At 40.5% G+C, this 12,976-nt stretch overlaps 1 protein-coding gene across 7 annotated transcripts in view; it reads left to right on the top strand.

The window, feature by feature from the left end:
- Window positions 1-12,976, top strand: part of GNS (glucosamine (N-acetyl)-6-sulfatase) — a 33,039-nt gene that overhangs the window by 2,492 nt on the left and 17,571 nt on the right. For all 7 annotated transcript variants that reach the window (XR_013958917.1, XR_013958918.1, XM_080639289.1 and 4 more), the window contains 9 exons: window positions 874-939; window positions 1,345-1,443; window positions 3,638-3,805; window positions 6,825-6,907; window positions 8,262-8,380; window positions 8,922-9,025; window positions 9,410-9,511; window positions 10,681-10,788; window positions 11,485-11,595. Coding sequence is in view for 5 of the 7 variants with exons in the window: in XM_080639289.1 (XP_080495415.1) it covers window positions 874-939; window positions 1,345-1,443; window positions 3,638-3,805; window positions 6,825-6,907; window positions 8,262-8,380; window positions 8,922-9,025; window positions 9,410-9,511; window positions 10,681-10,788; window positions 11,485-11,595 (960 nt within the window). In the remaining 2 variants the exon portion in view is untranslated. The remainder of the gene's footprint in view (window positions 1-873; window positions 940-1,344; window positions 1,444-3,637; window positions 3,806-6,824; window positions 6,908-8,261; window positions 8,381-8,921; window positions 9,026-9,409; window positions 9,512-10,680; window positions 10,789-11,484; window positions 11,596-12,976) is intronic.

Here is a 12,976-nt window from a genome sequence, read left to right as displayed (position 1 = left end):
AATTTCAGTGCTGAAAGCTCTAAGATCAAGTATTCCTTTTGCATGATGCAATTGTATTTGGAGCTAGATGAGTTACAGGTTCTTTACAGTATTATTTTCCTTGCATCCCTTGCTGGAAAATGGTGGTGGTATAATAGAATATAAATTTTTATAGCCAGGCACAAATTTGTTCCTGCTGATATTACTGAGCCAGTGAGGGAAAGAGAAATTTTCTCTGGCTTCCTCTGAGCATCCCTTGACTGTGTAGTCTCCTGTCCCTGCAGTTAAGCAAGCTGTGTAGAAGGGAGAGGGCAGCCCTGAGGAAACCCATTGTGTTGCCCTGAGGCAGCCTCTGTCTTGAGTTTGGCACTGGTGCAGCAGCTACTTTCCCTTTTTTGGTGGCTTAAAAGCTAGTTGTTGCGGTTTATTTGGCACTGAGGCGGCAAGAGGCTTAAAGTTCCTATCCTCCTTTTGGGGGAGGATGATGAAGCTGTCGGTCTATGCAAAATTTTCTTTAGTATCTTGTGAATTGTTATCACAAAGCCTTAGAGAGTCTTGTCCGTGTGTGGTTTTGATCAGCTCTCATTGCCTGATAATGTACTCCAGGATTTCTGCGTGTTTTAATGTGCGGGGTAGAACAGGAAATAAAATCTAAATTTTACTGGTGAATGCCAAGCTTTCAGTTACTGTCTCTATAGTTATTAAATCCTGGTTTCTTTAGCAGGCTATGTGCTTTTATATACATATATGTTTTGGGTTTTTTCCATTCTGAAACTGAATTTGGCTTAATGCGTTTTCTGACTAGTGTTGGATAAAGCACATGAATATGAAACATAATTTCTAGCTTTTATTCCTCATAATTGAAACTGTGAGTCATGGTCTGTTTCTTTTCAGTATGGAGCAGAGGAAGCGGGGGGAGTAGGTCACGTCCCTCCTGGATGGAGTTTTTGGTATGCTTTGGTATGTGACTGTTCTGTTGTTTAAAATACCTAATTTTGGTTGCTTTGTAATCCAACTCATGTTTGAACTTTGCTGGTGATAAGAGAGCAGGCATAGAGCATCTAAAAATTTAATGCAAATTTCCTTCCCTTTTTTCCTCTGTTGCATATTGCATTCTTGGCTTTCACAAAGGTTGCTCCTGCTAAGGTGCCTGGGAGAAAGCCTGGCTTGTAAAGCCACAGCACAGTAAGGCAGCACTAAAATAGGCTTTGCTGCTGGAAACCAGCTCTGAGAATTCTTGTGGTATCCTTATGACGAGTGTTTATAACCTATTTGAGAAATGCTTGCTAACAGCTCATTTTGATTATTTTAAGTAATCAGTGTGCGTGTTTACTTTGTATAAATATGCCCATTACATTTCCACAGGAGAAGAATTCAAAGTACTACAACTATACTCTTTCAGTAAATGGTAAAGCACGAAGGCATGGTGAGAACTACAGTGTGGATTACCTGACAGATGTACTGGTAAGAAACTTTGCAACTTGTGTGTTACAGAAGCTGCTTATGACCAGATAATGCCTCATGCTGGGGGCTCAGGGAAGGGTGGGATGCTCATTTGTTAGGCTTTATTAGTTCATAAATACATGGGATGCATGTAGGCAGTGACTTAAACTACTTCACTGAAGTCTGTGTCTCATTCTAATACATTCTGTAACAGATAAATTGGGCCAAGCTTTGTGTGAAGTTTAAGCATGTAAAAATAAGGTTACAGCATGTTTTGTTTGTTAGCATGATGTGTTAATATCTTGTAGTCTCTACATCCAACTGATACGTGGGAGATATCAAAGGCTAATTGATCCTACCTGGTGTGAGAGGGCAATATATGGACCATGCAAAATCTGTAGCTGACCAGGGGAGCGTTTATCCCCTTTATGCTCTTAAGGTAAAGAGAGGTAACAAAGACATCAGATGCTTAAAGGAAAGCTCAAGTTACTTTAGCTGTCTTGAGGCCCTGTTTAGTGAGTACTACTAGCTTGGAGATTTGGGAAACAGAAGTAGGGAGTGGGAGTGTTCCCCTCACCCACCAAGCTGCAGCTTTAGTTTGACACACTGTTACAGTGTAGGAGTTGGTAGTGCTGGGAGCTGGCATGCAGCACTTGGGAAAAGTCCTTTCTGAGAAGTCTCCTCATGTTTGTAGTCTTCCATTGAGACCCTAATGAGTTTCATTGCAGTGGGCTTTTGAACAGAGACTGCTGCTTACTGGGAACAGAACTGATGGATGTTTCTCAGGGTACTGAACAGCTGTCTGATTAAATTTAGATTTACACTGTCTAAAGCTAGATTGGAATTGATAAGCCATAAGTGAGACTATCCCATTCCTGGCATTGCACTGGGCTTTTTTGATCGTTCAGCAGCTCATAAGCATTTTGACTAACAGGTCATTGCTGCATAAATCTCTTACTTGTGGTGTGTTAACACAGGACAGAGCAGTGAATTACGATTTTCAGTGTGTTCCATTCTGCTTTCTGCCTGTAGCTATCAAATGTGCATTCAGCATTTCAGAGCTCATGTTTGAGTTTAATTCCTTCAATGAGTTGTTCAGTTGCTTATGCAAGGTTTCTGGGTTGCTTGATATGATGCACAAACTTTCTTGTCCTGACACATCTTGGTACTTAAGTCTGGTACTAGGAATCTGAGCACCTGGATCTGGCTCCTGCAGTCCTAACATGTTGCAGTTTAAGCTTCTATCAACATCTAAGTTGACCATCTCTAGGAGTGTACCTTTATCATATTGGCTTCTGAACCAGATTTTCAAACTTTACACAGGTCTTATCCTCCATTAACTCTGTTGTTATTTAACTTGCTTGGATGTTTGAGTTAGGAGGAAGGAAGAAGAGGGAATTCTTAATGTATAGTTTCTTCTACAGGCAGAAAAGAATATCCACAATGGGGTATACTAATTGGGCAGGAAGGGAAAATGTTGCAAGATTTGAATCGTGAAGAGCTCACCTGCAAGTAATACCTTTGAAGCTGTAATTTCAAAGGCTGACCAAGGGAAGGCCAATATGAAACTCTCAATCTGTGGATTGTGAGTGGAACTCGCTAATTGAAAGTGTACAGGCTGAAACGAAAATGAAAGTGCACTGAGGCGGTGCAAGTGAGTGGAGTTTGGTACCGTCCTTACCTAGAGCTTCTGGCTTCACCAGCAGAAATGTGGCACCCCTTATAGACAAGGAGATTGCTACAGAAAGAGCATATACTATAGACAATGGGGCTGGAGGTGTTTTCTTTTTCAGAACAATTTCTATTTCTGAAGAGAAATTAAACTGCTAAATTGGGATCTGTCAGGCAGGGGATGGCATCTGAGAGACTCAGTGTGTGAAAGAAAGCTCCAGTTGTACTTGAAAGCCAAGTTTAGGTGGGTTTTGTTAATACTCGGAATAGCACAAACTTCTGAGTTTGTAGTAGAAAGCTGTTCAGAGATGTGGGACAAAAAAATCTGCTTAACATGAACACTTGGGATATTTTTTTTTTTTTATCACAAGCTGCTGTTCTGGATATTTGGATATGAGCAAGCAATAAGTTGCTGAAATAGTTTAAATGTTCTCAGTACTACCAAGCTCTAAATAAGTTACAAATGTCTAGTACAGATTTTTTAAATGCTTGCTATTTGCTTTTGGATGTATGACTTTTCTTCTCCCAACAAAACTGTTCACAGGCCAACATGTCATTGGACTTCTTGGAGTATAAATCAAATTTCGAGCCTTTCTTTATGATGATCTCAACTCCAGCACCGCATTCCCCTTGGACAGCTGCTCCACAGTATACAAAGAGCTTTCAGAATGTCAGTGCACCAAGAAACAGCAATTTTAATATTCATGGCAAGGTAAGATAGAATCTGCATAGGTTATTCTACTTGTGAGAGCAGACACTTGCATGTTAAGCCTATTCAGGCTAATATTGTGACTGTTGGTTGGTTATGTTAATCAGCCAGTCAGGGTAAGATATGTTTATTGTGACTGAGATATTTGCCTACCAATATCTTGTAAATAAAAAAAATGTAGTGGCAAAAATAAGGCAGTGCAATGGAGTTATGAGTAATAAATAGAAAAATTAATTCCTTGTCCAATTTCCAGGCTTTTTGGATGTCTTAGAATGTTCTGTCATTGCTCTCAGTATGTTCAGGAGCACACATAGGTAGCATGCTACACAAAGGCTCAGGTGTGAGCCTTGTATTCCTGTATACATCTGCTGTATGGATGCTGGGTGGTCCGTTACTTGAGCTCATGGCAGAGCTGCCCCTGAGTGACAAGCATATTGGACTCCACGAAATCATGAGCCACAGGTCCCAGGGTCACTAAGGACTTTGCGAACTTCCCTTAAATTTATTGAAATAACCTGTAACCAGAATTGCTGAGCCTAATGTTACAAATTCAGACATCCTTGTGACAGGGCAGTACTTTCCACTGCCAGTAAAGTTGGCCAAATAAGATTTAGCTCAGACTAATCCACTGTGACTTACTGTGCCAATAACTGAAAGCGCAAACAGTTAATCTGGTGAGATATTTAACTTGCAGAACTTTCGTGAGTTTGATTCAGTTTGTTTAAAATACAGAACTTGGTGTTCAATTGATTTGCTCCTAACCTTAAGACTAAGACATAACACTGCCTGACTGCCTATCTGGTGCCCAGTGATACCCCTTTTGTAAGGTCACTATGACTAAGTAGTACAGAGTGAAACTTGTTTGTAGCTGAGGATTGTGGATTGCAAATGACCGTGTGCTTATCAGTGTGATATGAGAACATGAGAGATGGGAGGAAAGGGCTGCAGGCACTAAGAGATACTTTAGCCCAACCTGTTAAGTTTTGAACTAGGGAATGGAGATCAGACTTCTTTCCTCCATAAAAGGATCCCTAACTTTGTCTTAGACTCTATTACTGTAAAATCAAATACTTTTAAAATAGTGAGCCAGAAATAACTTGACTAGCTGCAAAGTCAGCAGTGTGAAGCTCCCTAATGTGGAGCAAAATATCTGTATGTGCCTATGTAATACAAAGCAAGTTGACAGACTTATATTTGGCAGCTAGTGTCTGTGGATACAGCAGTTTTACTGGGTTTCCCAACAGGAACAGACTAGCCACTATCCTTCTTCCCAGACACAATAGCTACAATCATTAACAGTGTGTTTCTGGAATTGTCAGTGTTGTGGTGTTGAAGCCTAACTCTTCTTTGAGCTTCACTGTTCTCTAGGGCAGGCACAATACCTGCAATAGCAGCACACAAGTACATAAGCTCAGACCCTCAAGTCATTGATGTTGTAATGCTGGCTTGAGAGTCTTGCACTGTACAGTCTTGATTCCTGAGTGAATGTTGCCTAGCTTCCTTAAACAGTATGTGAGCAAGGGATACTAAAAGGAGCTATCTAGGCAGAATCTGCATGAAAAACAGGAGTTAAGCTGTTGTCAGTCTGTCCAGTGATGCACACTTCAACTTCTGCTTAGGACTCTCAGCTATGAACTACATCGAGGAGTGGGTTGCTGTCTGGCTTCCCAGGCAGGACTATTGGTAGGCCATATGAGTGGTTTATCGAACCTGTTGTGAGAGAGAAGCTGATTAAGATGGTTGTTAGGGATTTCTCTCGCATGCACTGTTTTTCCTGCAGAATTCGAGCACAGCTGCGTTCAGATTCTGCTGGCAAGACATAGCGTGCTGTCTCAAGATCTCCTGAAATTTCTTTGGGAACATGATGTAGGGAGGCAGCAGCTTTATGTGTAACCAGTGAAAGGGACTTAACAGGGACTGACAGGGAAGTGGACTGACTGCAGACTCTGAGGCAGTGTGTACTGAAATCCACAAAGGTGTTTAGGTGCTGTTTGAAGTTTTTTGAAACTTCAGAGAAAGGTAGTAAGAACAAAATACTCCAGGAAAGAGGAGGATTCTACTGTCCTAGATGACTTACGTGCCTGAGTTATCTAGCATGATAGGAGGGCCTCTCCTAAGTGCACCTCTTGTGAAAGGTGGCTGGTGCACAGGTGGTATTGCCAGCTCCGTTGTTCTCTGGTGGGCTTCTGTAGAGTTGGGGATGGGGTTTGTGATGTCTTTCCTTTTTCCTCTCTCAAACAACACACAAATACTACATGTCTGCTCTTGATTATGCTGTTTTCTTGCTGAGATAGGCTTAGTGTAGAGACTTAGTGTCTCTCCAGAGAACCTTTACAACTACTGTGAGATCTGAATCCAAGCAATTTAAAATGAACTTGACACAGTGTTAAGTCTCCATGCCAAAACTCTCCTTCAGTTGGCAAGAACAGAAAACAGGGAAGTGAAAAAACTGCAGGTGACATGAGTCACTTCATTGTGCATCCCTAAAGGCTGAGCCTGTTCAGAGTCATTTGCTTGTGACAGGAGGGAAACTGCATAAGGAGAGGCTTTGTGGGGAGGAGTGGCCAACTAAATACAGGCTCAGGCTGAGGGTGGTGAGTGGGTCATCTCTGACCTAGTAAATGAAAAAATTAGTCTTATAATGCTGCTTAATCATTCATTTGGATATTTTCATCAGGCCTGTCTTGGGCTATGAGACTTTTATCTCTGGGTGACCCTTCCCTAGCTCCTTTCCCAAACATCTCCCTGAACTGCTTTGAAAAGATCCACAGCTTTCTTTTCACTAAGGGCTGAGCATAGTAGAGCTGTAATATATTCTTCTCTTGCAACTTAGATTTTTAGATGAACTAAGAGAGAAAATTGGTGTCAGGTCAATTTGATAGCATTGCATGGCTATTTAACAGGCATTATGTGGATGTTTTCCACTAAGCAACATTTCTGCTGTAACTGGCCTGGGAAAGGTTTAAAAGTTGGTAGTTCTCTCCTATGCTAATCTTTGTCTTTTTTCTTTTTATTTCTGTAGAACAAGCACTGGTTAATCCGACAAGCAAAGACTCCAATGACCAACTCTTCAATACAGTTTCTTGATGATGCTTATAGAAAGAGGTAAGAATTTTTTGTTGCCTGAGAGCTGCTCAGAACTGTTACCATCTTTTAAAAAAGAAAAGGTATTTTTTTAAACAGGTTCTACTAAGCCTGACCATGGATGTCAAATTGCATCTGTAGTGGTTTTCTGGCATCTGACTTGACCTTCTGCTTACTTTTTTGCAAAGAAACTTGTCATTGACTTCAGGAATATTTTGCTCCCAAATACTGCCATCATTTATCACTAAAAAGACCAGTCGTGCTCAGTACCCCTAATGCTTCTCTTTCAGCAGACAGCAGGTTTTCATGCCCTTACCTTCTATTTCACTTGGACTCTGGAGTCTTACATAACATACATCAAATGTGATTGATTTATCTGCCAGCTAATCTGATTCATTCACCTTGGCTCTGTCTGTGGTCTTTTTATGTGAAAACACCTGACTGTCCAGGGCAGGAGCTTGGCTCCTTTTTATAAAATGGGATGTGGGGAATAGTGTGAAGATACAGCTTGTTCCCTTTTTTTAAGAGAAAGAAAGGTATTTCTTTACCTGTAAACTGTAGGCTTATTTTCTTTAAAAGTTTTGAAACAAGACATTAGCTTAACTAAGTAATAATCTCAGTTTTGAGCTGTTATCAGGTATTTTCTTGTTACTTTGAAGATGGAAAACCAAGATTTTCAGGCTCTTGCTTTATGAAACATGAAGATAAAATCATGCAGCAAAATCCTAAAGTAATTCTGGAGACAACAGGATCCAAGAATGAGTAACTCTAATTCAGCATAATGCTAGTCTGCGGAGGCTCATTACTGACTTACAGAAGCAGTCACTTGTCTCAACAGCAAACCCCATGACAAAGGAAAGAATAGCTTGTAGCTATTCAAGGCTTTAGATACAATGGAATAATGGACCCTGATATTCTATGAGCAATACAAAATAGCTGATGTGGTTTTCAAGCAGAAAAGATTCTGTATAGAAAAATTCACAGCAGTCTTGGTTTTTAATGTTAAAAACTACATATAAAGAAATAACAAGTGACCTTGCAGGAGATAACTGACTCTTTGTCACCATGTTGCTTCAAAGTTGGTCTTGACTGTCTCCAGATAAGAAGTAATCAGTATTTTGGTGTCATTCTCAGACACTACACAGTAAAATCAACAAGAACTGAAGACACACAGACTGTTTCTATCTTAACTTGCAGTCTCAAAAGTACAGTGTAGTAATCTATGACATTTGTTTTCAGAATTTGCAAGCAAAATAATCCACTTGCAGTGAATACACTGCTGACTTGAAACAGAATACAAATGCCCTGCCTTGCAGTCAGAATTATTCTGATTTTTTTTCCATGCTCTAACATGAATTACTTTGTTTCTGTATAGGTGGCAAACTCTGCTGTCAGTAGATGACCTTGTAGAGAAGCTAGTGAAGAAACTGGAGCTGAATGGAGAATTAGACAACACATACATCTTTTACACATCAGACAATGGCTTCCACACTGGTAAAATTCTCACTGATTACTGAACATTTATAGAAGATCCAGGAACTGTGTAACACTTCACCCTCAGGACCACTCCAGAAAAGTGGGAACAGCAGCTGTGAAACACTGTAGACATGAGAAATACTGATCTGAGTTGCAGAAACATTTTGGAGCTGCAGTGTGGGGTGTTTGGGGATTTTATTGTTTGGTTGTGGATTTTATCATTAATCACTGCCACTGTGTCCTGGTATACATGAAGTTAGGACAGAAATGGAGGAAGGGTCCCTGTGTTCTTTAGGAAGAGTTGCCAGGAAAGAATTAATCAGTAAAAATTAAGTCTGAATCATGCAGTACAATTAAAAATACAGTGTCTAAGCTGTTATATTTTAAGATACTGCTTATACTTTGAAGTCGCTTGTTCTTGTCCTCCACTTTTAGTGTAGTTCAGGTTAAGAACCTCTTCCGACTTTGTAAAAAAGAATTGGCTGCTGGAAATTATGTAACGAACTCTTCAAAGGTAAAATCAGAAGCCGTTTAACCTTTTCCATTTTCTATTGTATAGGCCAGTTTTCTTTGCCAATAGACAAACGGCAGCTGTATGAGTTTGATATCAAAGTGCCATTGCTAGTTCGAGGACCAGGGATAAAACCAAATCAGACAAACACGGTAAGAAAGAAGTTAATATTGTTTCACAGTTATCAACTTTAGACTGTAATTTATCCTCCTGCATATACATGTGTATGTACCAGTGAAATTAAATACATGGAGCAGCAAAGGTGCAAAAACCTCATTCTAAACAGCTGTGTGCTCTTGCTTCAATCAGTTAATTTAATTGCAGGATACAAAAAGTAGTGAAAAGTGCAAAGTGTGAAGCTCACTTTACACAGACCCTGCCGTAGCTTTTTAATGTTACAGGGTCCACTAGCCTATAAAGAAAAAATTAAGTACTGTTTAGGTGTACCTAAAATGACAAGTACTTGTAACAATGAGACTTCTGTATTTTATCTGTTGAGTTCTAGTCTTCTGAAGTAAGCTTTCCTCCTCCTGCAGATGCTTGTTGCAAATATTGATTTGGGTCCCACTATTCTGGACATCGCAGGGTATGACTTGAATAAGACCCAAATGGATGGGATGTCACTGTTGCCACTGCTGGTAAGTAGAGAGACAGGGATAGTAACCAACAATTCTTGCAGGGATTATTCTTCAAAGCGAATATACTACTTCCTTCAGTAGACTCAAAGAAAGATTCTTCCCTCAATGTCATTTTCATGTGGAGTGTTCATAGCTTAGTGAAAAAAGTAGGTATCTTGTTGAAATGCAGATGTGTTTTCATAAGCCCTACAACTCTGTGGTCACTTTGTAAGAGAAAGCTGTGTCATCCTTTGGCTAGTCCTGCCATTTGTAAGAATTCCTGTTTTGAAGGCTGTATGGTTTTTTTCACCTTGTACTCTCCCTCCCTTTTTCCTTAGAATTTCTCAGCACAGACACAGGAGAAGAGCAGACTGTTCTTACTGAAGTCTTTGGTTTGCCTCAATTTTTGGTAGAACTAGTGTTTCCCCCTGAACTTTGAAAAAACGTATGCAGCTTTATAAAGTAAACTTGACCTTTCCCATAGGTGAGCAGAAGCCTATTTAAATAAAGCTGCTTGCAGTTGATCTGTTTAGTTTTAATTAAATTCAGTCTATAAATTGAAGGCAGCTTACTTGGAAATGAAGGATCATCCAGATTTAAAACAGTGCTTTGCTTTTAAAACCTTATATCCAAACCTTAAGCTGCTCGTTAGACAGAAGCAGGTAAAAGGCATCTAATTTAAACTCTGGTGGAATCAAAACTGTGAAACTCATTGTTCTGTTGTGTGTGCCTCTGATGATGCTGTATACTAACTTTAAACTTCCCTCTTCCTCTGTCTTTAAAATGAAGTTCCGAATAGAGCAGCTTAAAACTTAGTTGCTTCTTAAAGCTGTTTATCGTTTCTTATGCCAAGGGTGTCTTTTTCTATTTGTTGTGATAGCGTGATATAAACCAAGCAGCCTCACTACAGGGGTTCTTGTCTGTAATATAGTTGTATCTGGCCATGTTATTCCTATTTGATATTACTGCAGGATTCTATATAAATTGCAGATAGTGCTTTAAACCCTCACAAGAAGGTGTACTAATATTTTTGGAGTTGGATCCTTGTTTTCCTTCTAACCTAGGGCTAATATTTTAAGGCTGACCCAAACTAGGGATCATGACTCAAACTGCCTTGTAAGCAGTGGGCATAGAGTATTCCTTCTCTTTCACAGTACAGTGAATACTATGATGTTTCTCTCTTGTCCTAGAGAGGAGACAAAAATGAGACATGGAGATCAGACTTCTTGGTGGAGTACCAGGGAGAAGGGTACAACGGCAGTGATCCTACCTGTCCTGGCCTAGGACCTGGAGTCACAGTAAGAACGACAAGATCTGTTAATGTTAGAAAATAACTATTGGATTCAGCCTGTTTGCTGTATGGGCTAACCTGGTTCTATCAGTAAGATCCCAGTGTCTTGGTGAGTAGGAGCTAGCTCTGTAGGTCCTGCCAGCATTGAGGAACTGGAGGGAGACATGCAGCCTTGTGGAACTGATATGTCCATGTGACCCTGCAGAACACAGCCCCCCTTTCGTTTGGAATCTACAGGGCCTCAGGGCTGGAGAAATACGCAGGAAAGTGTGGGCTTGGCAAAGTGGATGGTAGCAACACCATGATTTTTCTAAACTTCCAGTGACCTTGTTGTACAGTTGTTGTCTGTGACTTTTATAAGTCGTAGCTACTTCTGAATCAAAGAGGGTTTGCTTTAAGTAAAGCATCCCATTGGTGTGGTCTTCAGTACTGTGTGTTGGGATGTTCTCCCTCAGTGTATGCATATTACCTTCCCAGACAAAACACACTTAATTGTAGTGAGGTTAATAACAAGTTTCTCAGATTTAGAAGAGCTGAGATTTTACTTAAAATCCCCAGGGGAGACTTGCATGTGTTAGACTTAGACTCTGGTGTTCATCGACTAACTGCAGTTAGCTTGAGCTGGTACAGGCTGTAGGAAGAAGATTGCTAGTTCATCTTTTTTCCCCTGCTCTGAAGTTTTTGTTCACTGCTCACTTCACAGCACTGCTTCCCAGACTGTGTGTGTGAAGATTCCTATAACAATACGTACGCTTGTGTAAGAACACTGTCAACTTCCTGGGACCTGCAGTACTGTGAGTTTGATGACCGGGAGGTAAGTCTCTCTCTTACTTGCAGATGACAACTGTTCACAGCTGCAAGCGACTGTCTGCACTCTTATCTGCTCTAAAGGCTTTCATAAAGTACTCTGAAAAGCTGACTAGCTTGCTTGCAGGATAAACAGTGAAGTATTTATCTACTGGTGAGAATGTTTGACCCAAACTGGTGAGTTTAGGAAAAAAAAAAGAGGTGGGAAGGGGGTGAGGAAGGGACAAGAGTCTAAACTGTAACTGTTGCCTGTTGGTATTGCCTAACAGCCTCATGGGGGGCTGGGCTGGGCTCAGTTCTCTGTCCTACCCCAGTTCCATGCAGCAGAGTCTTCTGTATGGCAAATATTTTCTGTTACACTCTACCTCTGCTGCTCTTGGGCTAAACTGCAACTTTTTTCCTTTGGAAGAGCTGAAACCCCAGGCTCATCATTTCTCTTCCAACACTCGCTTGTTTGTCTGGTGAAATAAGAAAGAAGAAATGAGAAAGGTCTCAGACCTTATCTTAACTTGTTTGTGTGTAAGGGACATTATGTCCCCACTTCCAAATCTCATTAGTGTGTTACAGGGCTGATCTTTACTTGTGCCCCTTTGCACACAGTTGCTCCAGAGAACGCACTGAGTTTGAGGCAACAGGGTTACAAATCTAATGAACTGCAGCTAAAGGCATAAACAGCAGGTATACCCAGTTACTGTGCCACAACACAGAACACTTTCTTTTAGTCTACAATGAACAGCTTAAACCAGGGAAGCAAATCCCACATACTGGTTTTGGTGCTAAGATAGCAAGAAAGACTGTGTGGGAGACTGAGATGCTGATTAGCAGACCCTGCCCTTCATTTTTCTACTTTCTGACAATTTATGGTGAAGTCAGATGAGTGTTGCAACTTTACTCATAAAAGTAGACTCCAAAGTTTTCTGATAATATACTACATGTCACCTTTTTTTTTTTCCCAGTAATGGCTGGAGCATTTTTTGGTTATGGAGCTCACCTGTGTCAGCTGAATTAAGACTAACAGTATTGGGAAGATGCAGCAATGTGGCTTTTAAAACCTTGCAGTGAGCCTTAGAAGAAGGCTTGCAACCAAAGGCTGGCTGGATGCATTTTTATCTACATTAGACACTTTAAATCAACATCATCTGCAATCAGGCCTCTTACTCTAGCCACAGACAAAACCTCAGCTGAATTCTTGAGATATGTTTGAGTAATATTTGTCCCACAAAATGTTTTAGAGATTTAGTGTACCAAAAAAAACAAATCTGCCCTAAAATCCTCCAGACAAACCTTGTCAAAGCACACAAAAAACCTTGTCAAAGCATGTGCACACAAAAAAGCTTTCTTGTATGAGGGCTATAGCATACTGATATTCAGTCTGTGTTGTATGCACA

Source organism: Psittacula echo, assembly GCF_963264785.1.
Source record: "Psittacula echo genome assembly, chromosome: 1".
NCBI classification, from domain to species: Eukaryota; Metazoa; Chordata; class Aves; order Psittaciformes; family Psittacidae; genus Psittacula; species Psittacula echo.
Note: the sequence above shows the minus strand (reverse complement) of the source record. Positions and strands in the feature narration are given on the sequence as shown.